This window comes from Equus quagga, unplaced genomic scaffold (assembly GCF_021613505.1).
Source record: "Equus quagga isolate Etosha38 unplaced genomic scaffold, UCLA_HA_Equagga_1.0 HiC_scaffold_41_RagTag, whole genome shotgun sequence".
In the NCBI taxonomy this organism is placed as follows: domain Eukaryota; kingdom Metazoa; phylum Chordata; class Mammalia; order Perissodactyla; family Equidae; genus Equus; species Equus quagga.
This window is the reverse complement of record NW_025793725.1, coordinates 226,852-247,996: the sequence shown is the minus strand read 5'-3', so window position 1 is coordinate 247,996 and position 21,145 is coordinate 226,852. Positions and strand designations below refer to the sequence as shown.

The window sequence follows — 21,145 nt, the reverse complement described above, 5'->3', positions numbered from 1 at the left end:
AATGTGAATAGAGTAGACCTGTGGCTAGCATCCTTTTGTGGGTTTAGTTCCTCTGGGTCTTTGGTTCTCAATCATAGTGGGGTCAGTTAGGCCATATCTGGAGACATTTTTGGTTGTCACAACTAAGGGTGCTATTGACATCTAGTGGGTGGGAGCCAGGGATAAATATCTGCTAAATATCCTACACTGTACAAGACAGTGCCCCCTTACCCCAGATGAAGAATGATCTGGCCCAAAGATCAGTCATGTCGCAGTTGAGAAACCCTGCTATTGAGAGATTCATCAGGGATACCTCTTACAAAGTAGGTGGCAAGCCTGCTGGCTTCATTAGTGGCCTCAGGCTGGCCGAGCAGTAGACACTAGGGAACTAACGCTTTGCCCTCACTTGGATCTTTCATCAAGGTACACCAAGCTCTTTATTTTCCTCATTTTTAACAATTTCCACACCTGAAATTGAGGCAGTCCTAAACATTCCCATCTTGGTTATTGACATTCTGTTCTTTGTTCCTATTGTTGTCCTATTGGGCAAAACAGGGCTGTTGAAAGCTGCGGGAAACCTGAAGAGGCATAAGGCACAGAAGTCATAACAGTCTGGCAAACTGCAAATGAATATGCTCATTATCCTTGGACTCCAGTTGGCAGGGGTGCAGTGTTGGTGGTGGTGGTGGAGGCCAGGCCAGCCTCAGAAGAGAGGCATCCTCCTGCCTAGGGATGCCTGTCTTCCCAGATGGCACCTTACACAACACCTGGGCACATGGCAGAGCTCCAGCAACCATGGTCTAAGAGGAAGTGCCCAAGCAGGCCTTGCTTACATAGGCTGGGCATCTCCCCGGTCCACAGTGAATGAATGTCAGATCTAGAAAGTATCCTAGCAAGTATTTCTTCCAGTGTCCTCATTGCATGAACAAGGAAACCTGAAAAAGTGATGTTTCTGCTTGTTCATGGTCTTCTCTCGAGAGTCAGAAGTGTCTGCAGTCCTGCTCCTCTCTCATCTAGTTCTTCCATCGGCTACTTGAGGTACTTTTTATCCCCACGCCATAGAAAAGGAAATGGAGGCCCATATGTGAAGTGACCTGGCCCAGGCACTTACTCATTCATGACAGAACGACGACAGAACCCAGTGCTCCTGACTGCTCTTGAGCTTTTCTCCACCCCACCTTCCCATTTGCCTTCATGAAATCAGATTGGTCAGAAATCAAGAAGAAAGTCTTAGAAACAAATGGAATGACAAACTGTTTATTTAGAGGGCATGGATAGATCCATCCAAAGAAATGCAACTAATATAAATTTAAACGAATAGGAGAACTCCTTTCAACAGTGATAGGGCACATTACAGCAAGTGTTTACAAAGATATCTACTTTTCAGTCATGGTTTACTGTCACCTCCAATAGAGGACCCAGGTTGTAATCAGGGATGTTCAAGCTCATAGTCCCTATATAGCTTTATCCTGCTTAGTCATCATTTTGCTTCACTGGGGGAAATTTGTTCCAGCATTTTGCTTTCAGCTCTATTTGCCGAAGACTGCAACTCTCATGCCCTTAGTTCATCTTCCCTGCTCCATCTCCTTCTTTCAACAAGCCTTAACTGAATGTTGTCATGAACATGTTCTAGAAATGGAGTCTACATTGAAGACTCCATGTAGCGAGGTAAGAAAATTACTCAACCAAACCATATACTCAACATTTAAACACTTGGATACAGAAAGAAATCAAGGACATATTCAAGACTTGGGTTACAAGTGGGTTTTCACCCTGTTTTTTGCAAGTTACCTGTGCTGTATCTGTGGCTGCTGCTGATCAGAGCTACTGGAAGTGCAAGTGGGAAAGGAGTTGGCATCCACCAGAGAATTTAAGAATTTGGTTCCTATGCTTGTGAGTCTTAGAGTGTAGGGTAAAAAGATGAATCCTGGAATCCTATAGTCTCGAGTTGAAATTCTAGTTCAGCATCTCATCATATGTATGAATCTTAGATAGGTCATCCAATTTCTCCAGTACTTATGCTTCTCGTGTCTAAAACAAGAACAGCACCAACTCTGAACACGTACTGTGAAGATGGAGCTACTGGACACAGAGCTCCCAGGTTTGGTTAAAGGAGGTAGTATGGTCGGAATCTGCTCTGTTTCATGGGCCTTCAGTAGCAATTCTGAGGCCCTGTGTTGCTTGAGGGACTGAATGAATGAATGAGTGAGTGAGTGAGTGAGTGAAATATACTGCTGTAGACTAAATGTTTGTGTCCCCCGAAAATTCATATATCAAAACCTAATCTGCAATGTGAGGGAATTTGGAGGTGGGGCCTTTGTGAGGTGATTAGGCAGAGGGCAAAGTCTTCATGAATGGGATTAGGGCCCTGATGAAAGAGACCCCAGAGAGCTCCCTCACCCCTTCCGCCATGTGAAGACCCAAGAAAAAGATGGCCATCTGTGGACCAGGCAGTGGGCCCTCAGCAGACATCAATTCAGCCGGCACCTTGATGGTGGACTTCCCAGCCTCCAGAGCTGTGAGAAAGAAATGTATGTTGCCTGTGCTTCTCAGTCTGTGGTATTTCGATATAGCAACCCAAACAAACGAAGACATATGCCAAAATCTTGACTTCTCTGCCACAGTTGCTCCATTGGTCACTGAGATTTATTTGTCAGAAGCGCTCATCAGCAGTTAATGCTGTGCTCTCTCTGTAGCATTCAGTAGACATTTCTAGGTGGAGTGTCGTGGTAGGCTAAGAGTGGTGGCCCACTGCCTGAGTTGAATCTCTGCCCCAGCCCTGCGAGCAGAGTGCTGGGGTCTGTCAGTTACCCTCGCGACATCTTGGACCTGACCTGTAAAGGGGAAAGGAGCAATGAAGGATTGAGTGCGGAGGGTTTCCAGGAGACCTACATGAATTCATGGAAGTTCTTGGAGCACTGCCTGGCCGAGAGTAGGCACTGTGTAAGGGCTGGCTGTTATTTTTACTGCAATGGGCATGGTCCTGCATTTAAAGATACTAGGAAGATCAGAAGTGGCACTCACAATCCGGTGTTCTCTCCCATCAGCTGGTTGAGACACAAATGGAAGAGAAGGCAGGGGCCGGCTGAGTTGGGTCTTCAGCCATGCTTAGTTATGAATTCTTAGGAGGGAGAAATCAAGGAACCACTGTGGCTAGAATATATACAAAGATTCCATGAGATGGGGAGTCAGGCTAAGAATCTACTTGGGCCTGCTCTGTCTGTTGACCCAGGGTTTTTCTAGTCTACACCTTGCCAGAAATCTAGGTAGTAACAGCATGGAGATCAGATTATGGTCTGGCAGTGACCCAGGGAACAGGGTCATTTGTTAACACAGGAGTGGGTTGTTCTGTTTTGGCAGAAGTGGGTAGGGGAAAGGAGAGTGGAGAGAGAAAACAAGTTAGAAGGAAGAGGTAAGGCTGTTAGAAAGAGCCTTTGCTTCTGTGCTTCACAGAACAGGAGCCATGCCTCTGCGCGGCTCTCCTATGCAGTCTAATTTGGGTAGCTCCAGTTTTGTAAAGAAGTAATACGACTGTGTGCAATTGATTGTCCACTTAATAGCAGCTACCCTATTACTCTATGAAATAAGCAACATTTTATATATTCTTCATAATCGGGCAGTGAGGAATGAACAGGGGATGGATTGAGGAGGAGAGAGAAAAGAGAAGGAGAATGCAGACACAGAAATCTCCTTCCCTGGAGGAACATTCCTATCTGGTGAGCATTTCATTTATTGCAGTCTGGTTGTACTTTGATAACAAGAGGCAGAGTGCTAGTAATGTTGTATCTGCTGGGAGCTGGGGCCCATTCGCTGCCACCATTTGGCTGATGTAGGTGGCATTCTAGGTACATGAGTGTGGGAGGCAGTGTGCAGGCTACCGAGGCAGGGTACAGGGACCCCCCCTGGGAGCCCTGGGCAGCCTACCAGCATGTAGGATAAGGGAGGTGGGAAGGTGCTCATGGGAGATACACCTTGGGAACAGGATTCCCAGGACCCCCACAAGCAAAGGAGCTGACAGAGAGCAGAAAGGAACCTCTTCCAAGGTAGTCATGCTGAGAAAGGTCAGAAAGGTTCAGTCTTGTGGAGTAACTGGATTCTACGCCTGCAAAAGAGCATCGCTGTTGGCAGTGGGCAGAACATCCTAGCAAGGGAGTTAATAGTGTTCACTCAGAAGTCCTGCTTCCTTCTTCTGTGCCTGATCAGTGGAAAATATAAACAGTGAGAGAGTTCAGAGCTACACCCTGGGAATGCCTTTGCCCCCACCCCGCCTCTAGTCAGGGAGCTGAGTATGGGGGTGTGTATCACTCACATGGGTCCCCAGAGCTCCCCTTGGCCTCCACCCCCCAAGGATGCCAAGCTCCTGGGCACCTCTGGCCACCCTGGACCAACCAAGGTGATGATAAACCGCCAGACTGGGTTTTCTCTTTGCAGAAAACACCTGCAGCGTCCCGGCCCCACAGCAGTGGGGTAGCCCTTACTCTCCTTGAGGAAGGGCTGGTGCAGGTTCCCTGTTGCCCTTGGACCTCCATGTGGACCCCCAGTGCCTTCTTCCCTGCTTGTCCTGTTGCTGTTTTTTCTACTCACAGTAGTTATTGAGGCGCCTTAATCCGCGCCTTATCTGTGTGGTGTGGATACAAACCTTTAAATCACAAAGCATTCTGTTATCAGCAGCATCCTATGGAGGCAGTCAGTGAGAGTGTTGGGACAACAAGAGAAGCCAACATTTCTTCGCCAAGGGGAAATTTCCAATTTGTCATTAAGATGACTCCAGGCCACACTGATCGATCCAGAGTAGCCTTTTTCTTTGAATGTTTGGTTGTGAGATTCATTTGTCCCCATGTGCTGGAAGCACTCGGAGCCTGGCATTTGCCGACTGCAATCTTCTTGGGCAGAAAAAAGTGCACTGTGTGTGCGCAGCTGGTCTGGGGACGCAGAGAGACCTAAGCAATGAGCTTCTGGAGAGTGGTGCGAAGCCAGGGAGATGGCCTGGAGTCAGATTTCTGAACAGAAACATGTAACCAGTGCACAATCCGTCCTCTCTTTTGCTTTTAATAATGCTAAAAAGCTCTATGCTTAAAGCTGTGTTTCTGCCCCATACAAGCAGAGCCCTTCCTCAGTCTGCATCCCTCCCTCTCTCCCTGTCCTTTACTGCCCGCTTCACCCCACATCAGAAGCCAGCTGTCCCACAGTGATGTCTGCCCTCCTAGTTAGGCATGTTTGAAATCGGTGGTGCCACTTTTCAGGGTCAGTGGCTACGCCTTCTGCTGTTCCATTTAGCCCTCACAGAGCCCTGGCTTCCCTCTCCTTCTGCAGGTTTTTCCCACTCAGCATTCACATTCGGTATCGAGAGCCACATCAGCCAGTCCAACATCAATGGGACGCTAGTGCCACCAGCTGCCCTCATCTCCATCCTGCAGAAGGGCCTGCAGTATGTGGAGGCCGAGATCAGCATCAATGAGGTACATGCACCCCCAGAACCCTACAAGCCAGCCAGCCCCCAGGGAACGTGGGATAGCTTGGGTAACACATGCAGATCTAACATGCAGTTCTCTGAGGTCTTTGACAGTAAGTTGGAGCATTTGTTTTTTAACTTTATGTTTATATTTATCCAATTAGGGCTTGGTACTGATGTCGATACACACAGAACAAGCTTTTGATGCCCCGTGCGTGACTCTGTTTTCCATAGACATGTGCAGAATTGCCGGCGGTTGATCGATCATCACAGTATCATAATATGTTGCCAAATGTGAAAGACACAGCAGTTTTCAGCTGCTTTGTACTTCAGAGCAGGTGTTTCCCTTGCACATGTACAGAAAGTGCTCCCCTTGATTTCTCTGAGCAGGTTGGTGAAAGAGGGACCCCGTGACACATTCAAGTAGAATCTGAATTTCTTGTGACTCCTACAGAGGGCACAACCAGCGAATCAAGGAAAGAGAGACAGCAACTGTTGTGTTCAAGAGGATTTCAAGTTGTGGTCTTACTATTGCGCTCATTATAGAGCTGGTATAGGGGAGAGTGGAACACTAATTATAAATTAAAATCACACTGATTTGCTTATATCCCCTCTCTCTTTTTAGATTAGGGCACAACAAGAAGTTGGTCCAATTTTACGCCAATTTTTAAAGTAGCTTATTTAGGTTTAAAATAGCTCCCCTGATGCTCCCTCCTGTTTTGCTCTTGGGATTCTCCTGTCAAGATGCCCAGGGCTCCACGTGATCTCTGTGACCTTTCTCTCAGAGATCCTCTGAGTCCCTGATGTTTACTCTGCACTTTCCAGCTCCTCCTTCATCTCTCCTTTCTCCCGCCTCGATCCAGGCATGCCATTCTGCCTACCTTCCCTGTATTCCATCAGAATCTCTCCTGCACGGCTGAAGCCATCAAATGCCCTTGCATGCCCTCTGTACCACCAAATTTCCTCAAAAGACCCACTCTGCAGGTCACACCACCCTCAGGCACTTTTCCTTGAATCCTTCCAGGATTTCCTCCTTCTGGTCCTCCCTTGACCTAATTTCATCCTTACAAACCTGTCTTGTTCATAATATTTAACTCTCTGCTCTTTCTTCCCTGACATCAGTTATCTCCTCTTTTGTCATCTTATACTGGATGCCCAGGGCTCTTTCACCAGCTCTTTGAGGTCCCACCTGGCCCCTTTCCAGACCACAAAGTGTGGGGATAGGAGTACAGGCCTCCAGAAGCCCACTGCCAGTTCTCAGATGATGTGATGCTGTGATTTGACTTCCCTGCCCTCCTTCCCCATTCCCCACCATACCTTCTCTTCCTCAGCAATGCAAATTCCATTGTCTCTGAAAGAGAATGGAAGGTGCTCTCATCAGTCATTTAGATTTGCTGTTGTTAAAAGTGAGACAGTATGCTTTCAGAGTTCAGGCTAGGAGATGTTGTTACTCTGGTCACTTACTACTTTGTACAAAGTGATCATCCTTTTGGGACATGAATATATGAAGAAGGAAGGTGACATGGAAGTGTGCTGACAGTTGGTCAACATTGGCCACTCCGTAGTCGGACCCAGGAGGTGACAGTGGCTGATGAGCTACATGATTGCTACTGTTTTCTATTGTTTCCTTATTTTCAAATAGTGTAACCAGACGTCAGCTTGGGTGATGATATTTCGTTTAAATGTTCTTCAGCTGAAACGTATGTCTTTCAGTTCTTCATAATTTCTGAAGTAATTCAAGTTCAGAACGTACAAAAATGTGTTTACACATGCAAAAGACACAACCTGGAGGCACTGAATTCCGTGTGACTCTAATATTTGGAGCGCTTTTTAAGGAAAAACCTTCTCCTGTATTTTTTTAGGGAGTATGGAATTTGTTTTCATTCTAGAGAGAAACCAGAAAATCAAAGAAATTCAGAAAATATGAATCAGAACTAAATGATGCTGTTGTCAGTATATCATGGCTATATTTAGTCTATGCCCTGAACCAAAAAAGTCATTTCAAATGGCAGCAAATGTGTGTTTTATGAAATCAGATGGACAGATGTCCTAGGAATCAAATCCTGATTTGTGCAGGAGTCTCTAATTTGGGCTTGAGGTTTCTGAAGAGCTACCTCTTCCACACGAAAGGTAGTTATTCCAGAGACTTCCCACACTTGTCCCAGCATCTGGGCAGGGTTTCTCAGTCTTGGCACTCTTCACATTCGGGGACCAGATGGTTTTTTATTGGAGGGGCCACCCGTGGTGCACTGTAGAATGTTGAGCAGCATCCCTGGTCTCTGCCCACTAGGTGCCAGCAGTACTTCCCCATTTGTGACAACCAAAAATGTCTCTAGACATTGCCAAAGCCTGTGAGGGGCCAAAATCCCCAACCCCCATCGCCCCACCTCTGAGAACCCCTGCATCAGAGATAGCACTTTTTGTCATGAAACCAAGTAGAAAGGTTCAGATGTGCCTAATGCCCCAATTCAGTTGGGTATTTACCAAATATTGGGTCTCACCCTGGCCTCCCCCCACTCCCACTCTGCCCATCCACCCTGGCCCACCGTGAATCCTTTCACATTGCTCTGAGTATCCAGTCCATGCTGGCTCCCTCTGGAGCCCTACAGCTCCTGCATGCTTGTACTTCTGCTCCACTGTCCTGCACCTGTCTTGCCTGCAGCACAGAGGGCCAGTGCCTGGAGATGCTGTGTGTCAGGAGCTGACGGCTGTCCCCTTGGCTTTCTCCCCAGGATGGCACGGTCTTCGATGGCCGCCCCATAGAGTCCCTGTCTCTGACTGACGCTGTGATGCCTGACGTGGTGCAGACACGGCAGCAGGCCTTCCGAGAGAAGCTCGCTCAGCAGCAGGCCAGTTCAGTGGCTGTGACAGCCTCAGCAGCCACAACGGTGCCAGCAGCCACTGCGACCCCAGCAGCTGTTTCCCAGCAAAATCCACCAAAGAATGGAGAGGCCACAGTGAATGGGGAAGAGAACGGAGCCCATGTAATAAGTAAGTGCTGGGCTCCAGGAGTTTGTGAGCTTCTAGGGGTTTCTCTCTTGCATCTAAATTTGGGCCAGTCCAGAAGACTCCTTCATGGTCTGCCTGCTGTCCATGTCTTATGAGCTGGTTTCTAGCATTTGCTTTCTGTTTGACTAAAGGGCTTTATGCTCCAGTTTATCAAAGTCCTTAGATGTAACATTCTTTACTCACACGTCCTCAGTTGTAGGCAGTCCTGCTCCTCTGAGAATATGTCTCGTGACAAGGGAAAGACTGTGTGATTACTTGTCTGACAGAAAAAGGTCTCATTGGTGGAGGCCCCTGACTCATCAGCCAGCCTTCTGTATTGAGGCTATTTGGCCAAATTCTGGTCTAATGGTTGAGCTCATGGGCCCCTTCACTGAGACAGCACCAGGCCACCCAGACAGCATGTGTTGTCTTCTTTGGTCTTCACAAAACCCTGGGAGGTTAGTCCTTGTTAGGTATTTGCCCAAGAGTATGTGGCACATGAATCAGAGAGCGTGGCTTTTTACCCAGGGAACCTGACTCCACTTTGAGGTGCTGCTTATAAACTCGGAGACTGCTCTGGGCTCTTAAGTTTAAAACATACTGGTGTGTGCACATGCAGGTGTGCCTGTGAGGGTGTGCATATGTATTCTGCATGAGTGTGCATGTGAGCCTGATCATGTTATGCTTGTGTGTGTGACTGAATGTGCATACGTGTGTTCATATGAGTGAATATATGCATGTGAGTGAATGTGTTTACAAGTATGCATGTGTGTATGAGTGTGTGCATGCGAGTGAGTGCATGTGCACATGCATGTGGGCATGTGTTCAAAGACTGTGTGCATGTGCACTTGCATGTGTACAAGTGAATGTGCATACATGTATGCCTGAAGGAATGTGTGTATACAAGTGTGCATGTGTGTATGAGTGAATGAATGTGTGCATACATGTGTGCGAGTGATGTGCATGCATGTGCATGAGTGGATGTGTGCATGTGACTGAGTGTGCATACATATGCATGTATGTGAGTGAATGCATGTGTACATGTGAGTGTGTGAGTGAATGTGTGCATACATGTGTGTGCATGTGTGCACATGTATTATGCATATGTGTGTGTTCTTGCTTCTTCGAAAATTGTTTTCCTCCAAACAGCCATGCAGTCCCGGCAGTCTAGGAGGGTGGAGATGGCTGTGGTGGTGATGCCTCACACAATGGGTCCAGTCTCCATGTCTTCCTCATGTGCAGCTTGCTGACCTGCCACCTCAGATGAGGCTGTAGCCTGCACCTAAGCCCTGGGGCAGGTTATCATCCACAGGCACTGCGAATGAACTCTTCAAGTCTCTGTTGCTAATTTTCAGATCTAGCACTGAGAGGAAAGTCCATCCAGGCTGTAGTGCAAATTCCATTACAGCAGGGTGATGTACAGATTAACAGTCATCTATCTAGTGTAAAATGGAAAGACCTCCCCAGCAGCCTCTCTAATCAGTAGTAATAAGGTCCAGAATGATAGAGTGAGGAAAGAACAAGAAGAAAATGTGTGGTTTCTACCCATAGGTCACTTAGGGGCTGTCCACTCATGTGCAATATAACCCTCAAGTTTTCAAAACTAAAACAGAAAGAAAATTAGCCGTCCATCACAGAAACTATTTGTAATTGGTGAACTTTGAGAAATCTGTGTGTTTGCCAAGAGAGAAATTTTGCAGAATTTTAAATTGCACCAACTTCTTTTAAATCTTAAGAAACTCTAATGGAGTGTGGCTGCATAGAGATGAGTGTGCAACATACAGCCCACAGGCAGCTCACAGACAAAGGGCCTTCATTTCATTAGTACCTGTGGGTTCCTTTTCATCTGAGGGCTTGCTGACCCGCTCCCTGGCACACCTTCCTGTGCTTTCTGACTTTCACTTTCTTCCTGAAACCTGGTGAGGCATCGCTGCACTTTGCTCCCATCTTACTGCAAGGCAGCCCTTGCCCAGACTGGAGTGTGTGAAGTTAGATTTCATTCTGACCCTCAAGAACCTTTTTTCTCCTGCTACTTGGGGGAAGAACAGCCACTTTCCAGGATGGTTCCCTTAAGGATGGCATTTAGCATGGCTTGTCTCCACTGTCACTGAGCATACCCAAGAACCCAGAACCAGGATCCCACGGTTCATCCAGGCACAGTCATTCAGTTAGAAAGCTTGGCAGTTCTGTTTGGTGTGTGAGTTCTGATACAAAGGTGGCTCCGTAAGAAAATAGCATTTGAGTCCTAAGAACCTGAGGGTGTTTAAGGCAGGGGAGGAGTGGAGGGTGTTGTGCATTGTGAAAGAATGATGGCATCTATTGGTGGGTGCTTCAAGATGAAGATGTGACACCTCAGAAGGGTGCTCCCCAGTAATTAATGACTTTTCCCTTCAGAGAACAGGACCCTTCTTCTGGCACTTGTCATCTCTCTCCAGTCTTGTTCTGTTTGTTGCTAGACCTTAGCCTGGCCCTAGTTATAAAGAACAGATAATGGTTTTTATTCCTCTATCAAATTTAGAGACTGTCAAAAGAAAGAAACATATCATATTTACTGAATTACACAAAAGCTGTGATTTAGTTATAATCATCAGAGGTAATGTTACTTAGTACATAAAAAGAAGGTGTTTCTAAAACTAACGTTCCCTGAGAATGAATTTCTTTTATATTGATCAGCCATATATTTTATCCTGTTTCCCACGACAGATAATCACTCAAAACCAATGGAAATAGATGGGGACGTTGAGATTCCACCCAACAAAGCCACAGTCCTCCGGGGCCATGAGTCCGAGGTGTTCATTTGTGCCTGGAACCCTGTCAGTGATCTCCTAGCCTCTGGGTAAGGATGGCAGCTGAGTGTGTTTCAGAGTCTAGAGTTCCAAGATGCTCACTCTTTTCTCTGGAATTCTACCTCAGGGGACATGCGCTTCCCTCTGACCTTGTTCATGGCATCTTCCCAGTGTGTGCAGCTCAAGGCCTTGGGTGCATGCCTCCCTCCTCCTCAGACTGTGGGAACAAGAAGTCCTTGTTCCAAGCCTTTTCTCAGTGGGGTGGAGCAATGCCAAGACATTTAAAAGGACTAATGCAAAGATCGAGAGGAGAAAATCGCCAGTGAGTGGAGGGTATTAAAAAGATGGAAGGCCACAGGCCACATATGGCTGACCTATCCAGACAGCAAGTAGTGACAAGCTTCAGTTCCCCTGAAGCGAATGTTGAACAACTCCATGTTTTCATTCTACAGATCCGGAGATTCAACTGCAAGGATATGGAACCTTAATGAAAACAGCAATGGGGGCTCCACCCAGCTCGTGTTGAGGCACTGTATACGAGAAGGGGGACACGATGTCCCAAGTAATAAAGATGTGACCTCGCTGGACTGGAACGTAAGCATCTGCCGCCTCGCAGATGCTCTAACATCTGTAACATCCACCAGACACAACAGTGAGGACTGCCATGATGAAGTGTATAGGAGTACAAGGAGGCAATAGGTTCTTTTTGCCAGCCACCCTGGGGGAGCTCTCTGTTTCTGAGAGCTCCTAACGAGGCTGTATTGGTCAGACAACTAGCTGGGTGTTCGGTAGCCATTCTGCATATGTTTGCAAGATAAGTCTGATGGTTTTGTTGGGGGAGCTAGGCCAAGGGAAGCCCCCAGATGGTTGTGCTGGAAGATATGATGAGCAGCCAAGGACAGATGACCTTCCCCCTTGATACTCCAGCAGCAGGTGTTCTGTGCATTTATACAGGGGGGACATACAGATATTTATAACTTCTTTTGACTTTCTCTTGCTCTTTATAGTGTTTCTGCATATTCTGTCATTTCTTCACAGACTCTGCTCTTCTCTATGTGCGAACACATTTTTAAAGGCTTAATTAAATCTCCAAAAGTCTCCTTATAACTTGTCACGTGGGATTTTTAATTATGTCATCAGGGGTGAGTGGTTGCCTTATATTTTCCTTGCTCCCCTGTCTCCCTGGTTGCAACTCTTACATTTTAATTTAAGAATAGTGTGAGCTAAAGTTAGTCTCTTACCTGGGATGACTGTTGACTTAAGAATATTCCAGGCAGAAGGTAAGTTTCTTTCTTTGCTTTCTCAGTCCTGTCCTCCTAAGTTTTTTTGTTGTGTTTCTTTCTGGCTCACAGAGTGATGGCACACTGCTGGCCACAGGTTCATATGATGGTTTTGCAAGAATATGGACAGAAGATGGTAAGTCCTGCCTCCCTCATGTTGGGGTTGGAGAAGAGGTGCTTTGGGATTTAATCTTCCAGTGAACAGACCATGACTTTGAAGTCAACAACGAAACAAGTTTGCTGTATTTTGTGTGTTTTTTTACATAACAGGTAACCTGGCCAGCACCTTAGGCCAACATAAAGGCCCCATCTTTGCCTTGAAATGGAACAAAAAGGGGAATTACATCTTGAGTGCTGGTGTAGACAAAGTAAGTAATAGCTTAAAATACATCTCTTTGCTCTATAGATGCTGATTTGTTTTTAATCTCTAGATAACATCCTGGTTTCTTTGAATTCTAAGACTTTCTGCTGCTTCTCCTTAAGAAATCAAAAGAACATGTTTAGATTTTATTTTCGTTTTGATCTTAGCATTAATTTATAATGTCGTCTCTTAATGTATTAAACTATTCTACAGACCTCTGTGCAAAGCTACCCCTATTTATTTTAAGGCACATAGTTCAGTGATAGAAAGAGGAGATCTCCAAATTGTGATTTTGTAGTTTTCAAAGAAGTGAACTAGTGTGGGGTGTACTGTGCATAAACTTTCACCCACTGAGAGATTTTAGAAGCACAGACTGTTTTCTCTTACCAGCCTTCTGTTTTCCTCATTTGATGGATTGTTACGTCACATTGTAGACTGTAGATTTCTCTGAGAGCAGTAGAGTAGACATATATGCAATGGTATGTGCTCCTGACCACCTGCAGGGTAAATGTCAAGTTTACAGACTTTATCTTTGGAGGGGGCTGCAAAGTGGAGGTGATGGCACTAAATCTGAGTGGCTGTGAACACCCGGGTGCATCTAGCAGCCATCACTGGGGTAAGGATCACAGTTCCAAGAGTCAGTAGGTGCAGGTGGTGTCCTGGCTCTGAGTCTGATGAATCCAGGTCATCTCACCCTCTCTGGGATGACTCAGTTATCGAGTGACAGGAATCATGATCCCCACATAACCTGGAATGAATGGTGCAGCCATTCCTGAGAGTAGGAATTCTAAGTCATTGCTTTGGAAAAGAAGTATTATCAAGAAATGAAAAAAAAGAGAGAAGGCTCAAATAAATAAAATCAGAAATGAAAGAGGAGAGATTACAACAGACACCTCAGAAATACAAAAGATAATAAGAGAATACTATGAAAAGCTATACGCCAACAAATTGGATAATCTAGAAGAAATGGATAAATTCTTAGAAACATATAACCTTCCAAAACTGGACCAAGAAGATGTAGAAAATCTGAATAGACCCATCACCAGTAAGCAGATCGAAACAGCAATTAAAAACCTCCCAAAAAATAAAAGTCCAGGACCAGATGGCTTCCCTGGTGAATTCTACCAAACATTCAAAGAAGACTTAATACCTATCCTTCTCCAATTCTTCCAAAAAATTGAAGAGGAGGGGAGGCTTCCTAAGTCCTTATATGAAGCAAACATTGTCTGATACCAAAATGAGACAAGGACAACACAGAAAAAGAAAATTACAGGCCAATATCACTGATGAACATCGATGCAAAAATCCTCAGCAAAATACTAGCAAATCGAATACAACAATACATTAAAAAGATGATACATCATGATCAAGTGGGTTTCATTCCGGGGATGCAGGGATGGTTCAACATCCGCAAATCTATCAATGTGATACACCACATTAACAAAATGAAGAATAAAAATCACATGATCATCTCAATAGACGCAGACAAAGCATTTGACAAGATACAGCATCCATTTATGATAAAAACTCTAAATAAAATGGGTATAGAAGGAACATACCTCAACATAATAAAGGCCGTACATGACAAACCCACAGCAAATATCATTCTCAATGGAGAAAAACTGAAAGCTATCCCTCTAAGAACAGGAACCAGACAAGGATGCCCACTGTCAACACTCTTATTTAACATAGTATTGGAAGTCCTAGCCAGAGCAATCAGGCAGGAAAAAGAAAGAAAAGGGAACCACATTGGAAAAGAAGAAGTGAAACTGTCACTCTGCAGACGACATGATTTTATATCTAGAAAACCCTAAAGAGTCCACTAAAAAACTTTTAGAAATAATAAAGGAATACAGTCAAGTGATGGAATACAAAATCAATGTACAAAAATCCATTGCATTTCTGTAACTAACAACGAAGTAGCAAAAAGAGAAATTAAGAATACAATCCCGTTTACAATTGCAACAAAAAGAATAAAATACCTAGGAATAAATTTAACCAAAGAGGTGAAAGATCTGTACACCGAAAACTTTAAGACATTGTTGAAAGAAATCGAAGAAGACACAAAGAAATGGGAAGATATTCCGTGCTCTTGAACTGGAAGAATTAACATTGTTAAAATGTCCATACTTCCTAAAGCAATCTATAGATTCAACGCAATACCTATCAAAGTTCCAACAACACTTTTCACAGAAATAGAACAAAGAACCCTAAAATTTATGTGGAACAACAAAAGACCCCAAATAGCCAAAGGATTCCTGAGAAAAAAGAACAAAGCTGGAGGTATCACACTCCCCGATTTCAAATTATACTACAAAGCCATAGTAACCAAAATAGCATGGTACTGGCACAAAAACAGACACACAGATCAATGGAACAAAATTGAGAGCCCAGAAGTAAACCCACACATTTATGGACAGCTAATATTCGACAAGGGAGCCAAGAGCATACGATGGAGAAAGGAGAGTCTCTTCAATAAATGGTGTTGGGAAAACTGGACAGCCACATGCAAAACAATGAAAGTAGACCATTCCCTTACACCGTGCACACAAATCAACTCAAAATGGATTAAAGACTTGAATGTAAGACCCAAAACCATCAAACTTCTAGAAGAAAACATAGGCAGTACACTCTATGACATCAGTCTGAGCAGCATATTTTCAAGTCCCATGTCTGACCGGGCAAGAGAAACAAAAGAAGAAATGAACAAATGGGACTACAACAAACTAAAAAGTTTCTCCACAGCAAAGGAAACCATCAACAAAATGAAAAGACAACCTAACAATTGGGAGAAGATATTTGCAAATCACATATCAGATAAGGGGTTAATATCCAAAATATACAAAGAACTCATACAGCACAACAACAAAAACACCAGCAATCCAATTAGAAAATGGGCAAAAGATCTGAACAGAGATTTCTCCAAAGAAGATATACAGATGGCCAACAGGCATATGAAAAGATGCTCAGCATCATTAGCTATCAGGGAAATGCAAGTCAAAACCACAATGAGGTATCACCTCACTCCGGTCAGAATGGTATAATTAACAAGACAGGAAACAACAAATGTTGGAGAGGGTGTGGAGAGAAGGGAACCCTTGTTCACTGCTGGTGGCAGTGTAAACTGGTGCAGCCATTATGGAAAGCAGTATGGAGTATCCTCAGAAAATTAAGGATAGATCTACCATATGATCCAGCTATTCCACTGCTGGGTATTTATCCAAAGAACTTGAAAACACAAAGGCATAAAGATACTTGCTCCCCTATGTTCTTGCAGCATTATACACAACAGGCAAGACTTGGAAGCAACCTAGGTGCCCATCGAGAGACGAATGGATAAAGAAGATGTGGTATTTATACACGATGGACTACTACTCAGCCATAAGAAATGACGAAATCCAGCCATTTGTGACAACATGGATGGACCTTGAGGGTATTATGCTGAGTGAAATAAGTCAGAGGGAGAAAGTCAAATACCATATGATCTCACTCATAAGTAGAAGATAAAAACGAAAAAAAAAAACAAACACATAGCATTGGAGATTGGAGTGGTGGTTACCATTGGGGGAGGAGGGAGGGCAAAAGGGGTGATTAGGGTCACATGTCCTTCAGGGGATGCACTATAATTAGTGTTCGGGTGGTGAACACGATGTAATGTATCCAGAATTTGAATATGATGTACATCCGAAAAAAATGAAAATTAAAAAAAAAAAAGAAGAAGAAGGCGGCGTTCGGGGAGAGCACATTTTCACATCAGTTTCTGTTTCCACAAACCATGCCTGAATACTGTACTTTGCTTGGGTCTCCAAAAGTCTTTACATTTTCATCATGGCTTCAGGATTTGAAAACCTTAGTAAGTTGCTGCTTTCTGTTCATTCATGTTCTAAAAATTAGTATAAAACAATATAACTGTAAACATTGTCACACTCTTGGAGAAGTCATAGTTGTGTAGGGGAGGAAGACATTTTGGTGGGAGAACGAATTAAATTCGGATGAGACAGAATAACAGGAGAAAATTAAACAAAGCTTTATAATGTATACATGGGAGAGGCCCAGGCAACCTGAGCAGCTCACCAAAATGGCTGATGCCACCACCTTAAATATCCTCCTCCGCTGAAGACAAAGGGGGATGTTGGGGATCAGAGGAGTCAGTTATAGGAGATCACCAAAAAAGGACAGTAAATAAGAGTCAGATTATTATTCATATTTAAGTTCTTGCCTTCCGTGTTGATTAAGAATTTCTAGAGATAAGGTCATCCCCCCTTCTTCCTGGTACACACAGGGAGACACCTTTACAGACGGAGATTTTCTTCACAAATAGGAATGTCTCTTACAAAGGGTAACTTCTGCTTTTCAGAGTTTCATTCCTATCTGCAGTTTTTAAAAGTAACCTGCCGAAAATATTCCTCATGCTAAAGAGATATATCTTGGGGTGGCCAATTCCAGTCCCGCACAGTTGCATTTGGCAAACTACAGCCTGCAGGCCAGATCTGGCCCATCACTTTTTCTTGTAAATAAAATTTTATTGGCTCACACCCACACCCATTTGTTTAGAGTTGTCTATAATTGCTTTCATGCTACAACAGCAGAGTTGACTTAGTTGCAACAGAGTCCAAATGGCCCTTGAAAGCCTGATGTATTTACTGTCTGATCCTTGAAAAGTTTGGTGACCCATGCACTAGTGTAGAACCCTCTGAGTCAATGCATCATTCCTTCTTTATCCTTCTTTGTTTTAAGCCAATAAATCCTTCATTCAGACTTGGCAACCTAATATCTAATATTGAAAAAGCTGAGCTGCTATGGTTGACACACTAAATATGCTCACAGAACTAGCACCAAATTTTTCCCAAGGTGTTCTAATTCAAATATTACACACATTCCAAGTATCATACATAGTTTATCATGTATGTGGCTGGTCAGCAATACAGTTGATTGAATTATTAAAATGATTTGTGCAAATGATCACTAACCTTTAACAAGCATTTTAACTACTACATGTGTTAGCCCATTTGATGCTCCCAAGATGGGAGGCAGGCCTTCATGGGATGGATTTTGTTTCACAGGGAGCTTTACTCATTTGCTCAGGACACACTGGCATAGAGTGGAGGTGGAGCTGGAACTCAGGCCTTTGGTCACCAGTCATTACTGCCCTTTGACTTACACAGAAATCTGAAGATTTCTTTGCATCCTCTCCTCTTTCTTGTTCCAGGCCCTGTTTTTTCTATTCATTTCTGATTTTCTACCTGTTTATCAATTTTGACTCTACTAGATGATGCGTTGTGTGGTAAAAATGCACACTTGAAATTCTGTTAGTCTTTGGGTCGTACACTATCTCCCATTATTAGTCAACCATCTCAGGAATAATAATAATGTTCTTGGAACTAGTACCCAGGGAAGAAATGTAATTTACAGGAAGGCTGGCACTGACCTTGAGTGCATACTTCATACTTAACCCGAAGTGGCTAAAGTATAATTTAGATTCTTTTTTTTGGGGGGGGAAGATTAGCCCTGAGCTAACATCTGCCATCAATCCTCCTCTTTTTGCTGAGGAAGACCAGCCCTGAGCTACCATCCTTGCCCATCTCCCTCTACTTTATATGTGGGATGCCTGCCACAGCATGGCTTGACAAGCATTGCATAGGTCGACACCTGGGATCCAAACCAGCAAATCCTGCACCCCGAAGCAGACTGTGTGAACTTAACCACTGTGCTACTGGGCCAGCCTCAGTGTATTTCAGATTGTTAAAAGCTTTCATGTAATCTATGTTTTCTTTTGTCCCATATATTTAATGTAAACGTTAACGAACAAAATGGTACAATTACTGAGATAGTATGTGAAATTCTATCAGAATTGTGAAAGAGTTTATATGTTCTCTGCAGTGCCAGATTTGTTTGTGAATGGCTAAATTAAGAGATGAATTAGGGGCTGGCCCCATGGCCGAGTTTTTAAGTTCATGTGCTCCACTTTGGTGGCCCAGGGTTTCACCAGGTCAGATCCTGGGCATGGACCTAGCACCACTCATCAGGCCATGCTGAGGCAGTGGTCCACATGCCACAACTAGAAGGACCACGACTAGAATATACAACTATGTGCTGGGGGGATTCAGGGAAAAAGAAGAGAAAAAAAGAAGAAGATTGGCAATAGGTGTCAATCTTTAAAAAAAAAAAGAAAGAAAAGAATTGTACTCCGCCAAACAAACAAATGTTAAGCTGCCTAGAGCCTGACCCCAAACTTAGAGAACCAACTTTCAAAGATACTGACTGCTCTAAGTATTTCCTCTGAAAATTTCTGGAATCAGCACAGCACTATGACCAGTTCTTAAAGCAAAATCTTTATCATCGTTGACAGGGAGGTGGGGAGGTTCCAGTTAAGTTGAAAATTTCAGTTGATTAATACTTAATTCTGTTGGTATTCATTGAGCTGCCTCTGGCTGCTTCCCTGGGTGTCTTCCCAATGTCAGTAAGTTCATAAGAATTCACAGTTTACTTTGTTTTCTGGGGCAGAAGTCATTTTACCCCCTTATTTGTAGACCAATAAATCAGAGCCTCACCCTGGTGTAATTCAGTTTCTCTGCTGTACCCGGTATTCCCAATTCAGGGGGTGACAGTCGGGGAACTTTCAGAAATGCTGGTTTCTGCAGCTCTTCATTTGGAAAATCCCAGAAAGATGTTTAGATATGCTTTGTTCTAGGTTTTTCAACAGTTTTCCATGTTTGAGGATGAGGGGGAATCCCCACCAATTTTGGTGGTTTTCAAAGGATCAGTTATGGCTGCTGTGTCTCATGGAACAGCTCCCAGCACCTGTGGCTGTTGAGGTCATAACTTTTGGCCACTCAGAATAAGTGTAAAACTCACACTGGGTTCCAAAGACCTGTATGAAAAAGAGAATGCCAGATATCTCATTAATTATTTATATATTGATTACATGTTGAAATGATAATATTTTGGCCACAGTGGAGTGAAATAGAATATACTGTTAAAATTAGTTTTACTGGTTTCTTTTTTTTTAGTGTGCTTGCTAGAAAATTAAATATTTCCTGTGTGACTCACATTCTATCCCTGTTGGACAGTGCTGGTTTAGCAGGAAGAGGGGCTCACTGCCTTTTCTTGTATGACAAATTTTTCTAGAGAAAACTTTGCAAAAAGAATAGTTACTAACATTTTGTTTTTGTTTGCGGAGCACAGACAACAATAATTTGGGATGCCCACACAGGAGAAGCCAAACAACAGTTTCCATTTCATTCTGGTGAGTTTTTAGAATTTTTTTTGTAATTCAAAAATAATTCAGAGTCTTATGAAATGTACCTTAATGTAATCATGACTTCTCGGAGGAAGGAGTCCATAGAATCCAGCTGGTAGGAGGGAACCCATTTCATGGCAAGTATTGCTCTTAAGGTTTGTAAGATACAGATGCCCTCAATGCCCACCTGTTCAAAAGTTGGATAACACAACAGCCAGCCAACCACAGCACTAGTGTGTGCTCCTTTCTCTGGCTGTCTCTTCAAGAAGGATGTTGTGTTTGGGATCCCTGAGACCACACCCAGATTCGGCAGTTCTTGGGGAGGACTCACAGAACTCCGCATATCCATGTACTCACAGCTAACATTTGTTGCAGCAAAACAATGCAAAGGGAGATTTTTGAGCACAGGGTGATGAATTCCCAAATGTCCCCTCCCAGTGGAGTCACACAGGACATGCTGAATTTCCTCAGAAACATGAGACAATACATGTGAAGGGTTGCCTACCTGGGAAACCCATCAGAGACTCAGTGCCCAGGGTTTTCCATTTGAAACTGATCTCATAGACACCCTCTGCCTGGCATGTACCCAAATTCCAGACTCCCAGAAGGAAAGCGTGGATTCAGCATAAACCATGTCTGCACAAGCATTTTGGGCACAGAAGTGATTCTTATCAGTTAGAGAATTGTAGGAGCCCTCTGCATGTCTGAATTCCCAGACATGGGCCAAAGGCAGGCCTTCCCGCGGAGAGCAGCATCCAGCCTACATGGCAAGTCTTGGCTTCGTGGGTGTGTGACTGCTGCTCTGGTCCTAACCACATCCCCATGTGTGTCGGGGCCACTTGGGGCAGCCAGGGGTCTAGAGACTCCAGTTTTGCAGATTCCCAGCTGATAGTACATGCTCTGTGCAACTCAGTCCTGTTGTCAGATGTGGCCTCTTCACTTGAGACATGGACAGACGACCACCCCCTCAATTAATAGACTGTCAGAAGAGATTGGCTTAAAGTTGACAAAGGGAGTAGATGCCACTTCCCTTCTCGAAGTGTCTGTTCCATTTTGAGG

General features: G+C 44.1%; 1 protein-coding gene across 5 annotated transcripts in view; it reads left to right on the top strand.

Annotated features, from left to right (window-relative positions):
- LOC124232267 (F-box-like/WD repeat-containing protein TBL1X) overlaps nt 1-21,145 on the top strand; it is a 130,721-nt gene that overhangs the window by 93,577 nt on the left and 15,999 nt on the right. For 3 of the 5 annotated variants that reach the window (XM_046649230.1, XM_046649231.1, XM_046649232.1), the window contains exons 4-10: nt 5,293-5,438; nt 8,164-8,422; nt 11,123-11,255; nt 11,658-11,799; nt 12,558-12,621; nt 12,756-12,853; nt 20,032-20,092. In XM_046649230.1, the coding sequence (XP_046505186.1) occupies nt 5,293-5,438; nt 8,164-8,422; nt 11,123-11,255; nt 11,658-11,799; nt 12,558-12,621; nt 12,756-12,853; nt 20,032-20,092 (903 nt within the window). Of the gene's footprint in view, nt 1-2,152; nt 2,511-5,292; nt 5,439-8,163; nt 8,423-11,122; nt 11,256-11,657; nt 11,800-12,557; nt 12,622-12,755; nt 12,854-20,031; nt 20,093-21,145 lie in introns of those variants that run through there. The other 2 variants (XM_046649229.1, XM_046649234.1) reach the window with 2 other exon arrangements.